Source organism: Halyomorpha halys, unplaced genomic scaffold (genome assembly GCF_000696795.3).
Source record: "Halyomorpha halys isolate HHAL.00 unplaced genomic scaffold, Hhal_1.1 Scaffold93.1, whole genome shotgun sequence".
In the NCBI taxonomy this organism is placed as follows: domain Eukaryota; kingdom Metazoa; phylum Arthropoda; class Insecta; order Hemiptera; family Pentatomidae; genus Halyomorpha; species Halyomorpha halys.
The window spans coordinates 680413-685082 of NW_027116355.1; the positions used below are offsets into that span (position 1 = coordinate 680413).

Consider the following 4670-nt stretch of genomic DNA (forward strand, 5'->3'; position numbering starts at 1 on the left):
ATAACATATAACAAGCACTAGAGCCTTCTTCTCTCAGTCAAGAATACTGAAATCTCTAAAAATCTGAAACTAAGGGTGTACAATGCCATAATAAATATGCTGGGCTCTAACAGGTACCCTAGAAAGCAGAATCGAGAGATTTGAACGGAAAGTCCTCTGTACAATTTCCAGATGGATAAACAGAATCAACAAAGATGCGAAAGAGCTGTATTGCAGCAAACTGGAAAGCAGTAGCCCAAGATAGACAGGTGTGGAGAAGGCTGGTTAGGGGGGGCCAAAGATCTACAAGGTTTGTACAACCTTACAAGGTATTATTGTACAAGGTTTCAGCTAAACGAAAAAATAAAATAAAAAAAATCGTTTAAATTATAAAATTAATTTATTGACTTTTATGGAGAATTTGCTTAAAAATAATAAGTAGATAAATACTAAACAACCATTTCTTTTTTTTTTTTTTTTACCAGGCTTTTCTTACTTGTTTTTCTTATGACAGCCAATAAATTCATTCTAGGCAGAATCAGGTTGAGAATATAGTTTATGGCTTCTGACATCTCTTTGTAATTCATTTGTTTTACCAACTCAGACAATGAAGCTAGGTCTATAGAACAGCAGATTGACAATTGTCAATCAATAAACTTATCAATGATGAAAGTTGTATACCTAATTGCCTTCCTGAACTCAGATAGGTAAAGTCACTATTTTTTGGTTGCATTCATCTACTTTCATAAATATATGTTATTCCATATATGGTCGGCAACTAAACTGTTTTCCGGTGCCTATAATAAATTGGGCTTTGGACATTAAAAAAATGATTTCAGCTTTATTTTGTGTTACATGCTGTTCTTTATGATCCTAGGGAGTCACATGAAAAATTGGGGAAATTTTCATTATATTCATGTTGTTGAAAATCGTCCATTAAAGCCCAACTCAAATTTTTATTTGATTGATAGTTATTTTGTAGGATCAAGTAGCATCCTGAGCATGATTCTGTATTAAGTTATTTTGTGACATGAAGAAATATATTTATTTTATTTTATTTTTTTAAATGCCAATTCTCAGTTCTAGCTTGTTCTATATATTGTTTGATATAAATAATTAATTTTTTTTTTTCAAAAAATGCTCTACTCGCTGTTGGTAAATGTTCAGACCTCATTATGGGATTTCAGGGAAGGTTTCCTCTAATTATTTTTGGAGTTATGATCTCTACATGAGAGATTTTGACGACCCTGTAAATACTCATAAGCGAACGTCTTAAAGGTAAATAAGAAAGGCTGCCACAAAGGGTGGGAGTGGTGAGTTCACTCAGTTACCTTAAAATTTTAATACTCAGTATTAAATTATACATTAATATTGTCTGTATTTGTGCATTCGGGATATCAAGATTTCAATACTTCATTTGACTCTTTCTCTTAGTTCATAACATAAAAGATTGTATAAACTGTAATTAATTTTAATTATTAATGGATTTTCGTTTCTTTTTTTTTCCTCATAAATTTTACTTAAATCGGATTCAGTAACATATATATATATAAATTATAAAAAAATTACACAAAATCAGTAAAATGATTTAAAAAAAACAAAAAACATTAAATTCACTACATCAAAACAAACAGTAAACTTACTACAACAAAACAAACAGTAAATTTACTACAACAAAAAAATTAAATTTAAATTATGATTACTGTTAGTCAGTTTTTACTTTTACTTACCTATAGATGAAATATAAAATATGTGGGAATACTGCGATCATGAAAAATCTTATCCTCTTATGATAATTATTTCAATAAGGGGTAATCCTTATTGAAATAACTTAACAGGGGTTAAATACTGAATTTTTAAAAGAGCTTTCTCTAAAGTATCTTTAATTTTGTTTATTTAATATAATTAATCATCTCTGACTGGGCAGGAAAAAATTAATAAATATTGAATATGAAATAATTTTATAATTACCTATAGGAGAAAATAAATGTTTTTAAGGTTCTATGGTTGTTATAAATAATTAGATTTTACTTTAACATACCTATATATGAAATATAGAGTAAGGGGAAGTATTATCATCCAATTTATTTATTTATTTCAGTTTTAAAATGTACAAGGATAAATATTATCTTAAAGCAAGCTGTAAACTGAAAGTTGTGTGATGCTCACACCTGATTTGTATTATTTTTTGAAAAGTAAAAGGATTTTATTTTTAAAAAATGCAAATTAATATTTATGAATTAATTAACGGCCTTTATCAAAAATTATATTATCAAAAAAATAATACAATCGAAAAATTTATTTTAATTTAACAATAATTGATTAATTGAATAGGACCAAATGCATTCTTAAACATTTTAAATTTGTCAGCAATTAATTAACTGAATCATACCAAACATATCCTTAACCAATTTTATATTTATTTTCCAGTAATTAATTAATTGAATTGGATCATCAAACACATTCTTAAATTATTCAAATTTACCAGCAATTAATCAATTGAATAGGACTAAATGAATTCTTAAACTATTTGAATTTGTGGACCAAATACATTCATAAACTATTTAAATTTGTCAATGATTAATTAATTGATTCGGACCAAACATATTCTTGAACTATTTAAATTTGCCAGTAATTAATTAATTGAATTGGACCAAACATATTCTTAAACTATTAAATTTTTCAGGAATTAATTAATTGAATAGAACCAAACATTCTTTAAGTATTTAAATTTTTCATTTGTCATTGTAATTAATTAATTAATTGAATTGGACCAAACATATTCTTAAACTATTAAATTTTTCAGGAATTAATTAATTGAATAGAACCAAACATTCTTTAAGTATTTAAATTTTTCATTTGTCATTGTAATTAATTAATTAATTGAATTGGACTAAATACAAAAGCCAAACAAATAAATAAATGCCATGAAGTACCTATTTATTGGTAAATGTGCTTTTAAGCTAAGAGTTGGATCGAGGATAGCCGCAGTTGCGCTAGGAAATCTTCTGGCGGCTGCTATAACAGCAGTATAAAGACTTCTCGGAGGCAATTCAGTTAGCCTCAGCGCACGAACTGTATGATGGAGGCGCCTTCGAAGAGAAGCACGAGCTTCTTCGACTCTCCTTTCTCTTGGTAGTCCCTCTCCAGAACTGCAGAACCATGACCTCTCGTAAACAGCCATTCCTGGTTCTGAATCAGAATCAGAATCTGATACCTCAAGGCCTTAAAAAACAAAAAAAAAAATTGTTTTTTAAAAGGTTTATAAATAAATTAAATTGATTAAATAGTTAGGGGGATTATGAAAAATGACAATAATAATTTTTTCCAGGCCACAGGACTGTTTGGCAGTAGAAATCATAAGTACTTGTTTGGAACTTGCTCTGGCATTCAACAATATTTTATAGCCAGTTGGTAAAATATTTTAAGTTACTTTTAAATTACTTCAAGATTGTAAATTAAATATATATAAAATAAATTGTCAGCTGGCAATTCAATGGTATTAACTTACATGTTACAATTTACTAATGTTGTCTTCTCAAAAATGTAAAGAAAAAACTTAAATAACACATCAAATAAAACTTTAAAATTAAATAAAAATTTAATAAAACTTTAAATCTACATCAACCAAGGAACCTCTAGTATGTGAAAAACCATTTTATAAAGGAAAACGTGATTTAAATCATTTAGCCATCTTATTACAGATTTTTGCTAATTCCCTAGCATTTTTTATTTAAATATGTTTAAGAAACAAAAATTTTTGTGGGATCGCCATCACAACTTTCATAAGGGGCTTGAGGGCTCCCAGGATCGCCAATAACCAAGCTCACATAAACCAGAAATAAGGGATTTGTGAACAAATTTACAATGATAATATACTATTTTATTAACCCTACTCTCGACAAAAAAAAAACTTTGTTCCAAGCCTGCTAACACCATTTTGTCAGGTAGACAAAGTGATAACGGCATTGCCAACAAGTGAATTAATGTAAGCTGAAATTCGATATTTATGACACAATTAATGGATGTTAATTTAATATTTCTTATCATATTTCATACATGTGACAACTGCTGTTATTATAGCCTCAGTCCCTGTTTTGTCTAAGAACACCAAGATTTATTTGTATAAAACAATTATTCGGCCAATTCTTCTGTATGGATGGAAACATTGACTATCTCCAAGGCTGGTGAGCACAAATTAATGGTCTTGGAGAGGAAAATTCTCTTTAAAATATTTGGAGCTGTCAAGGTTCATTAGATTAAGGTGGGCAGGGTATGTTGCTCAAATGGCTGAGAGTGATCTGCCATGGAAAATAGTGATCGATGTACTACATGGAGCAAGGCGCAGAGGAAGACCACGCCTTCGATAGAGTAATGGTGTGAGTGGTGATGCCAGGACCATGATGGGAGTGAGGAACTGGATGGCGGCCACACAAGATCTTAATGATTGGTGGAGGCTGATGCAGGAGGTCTGGACTAGACATCAAGTTGCGGAGAGACCTCATTATGGGATTTCAGGGAAGGTTTCCTCTAATTATTTTTGGAGTTATGATCTCTACATGAGAGATTTTGACGACCCAGTAAATACTCATAAGTGAACGTCTTAAAGGTAAATAAGAAAGGCTGCCACAAAGGGTGGGAGTGGTGAGTTCACTCAGTTACCTTAAAATTTTAATACTCAGTATTAAATT

The 4670-nt window shown here is 29.8% G+C and overlaps 1 protein-coding gene across 2 annotated transcripts in view; it reads right to left on the bottom strand.

The window, feature by feature from the left end:
* Window positions 1-4670, bottom strand: part of l(3)L1231 (lethal (3) L1231) — a 39435-nt gene that overhangs the window by 29066 nt on the left and 5699 nt on the right. For both annotated transcript variants that reach the window (XM_014415124.3, XM_067053170.1), the window contains one exon: window positions 2916-3204. In XM_014415124.3, coding sequence (XP_014270610.1) covers window positions 2916-3204 — 289 coding nt within the window. The remainder of the gene's footprint in view (window positions 1-2915; window positions 3205-4670) is intronic.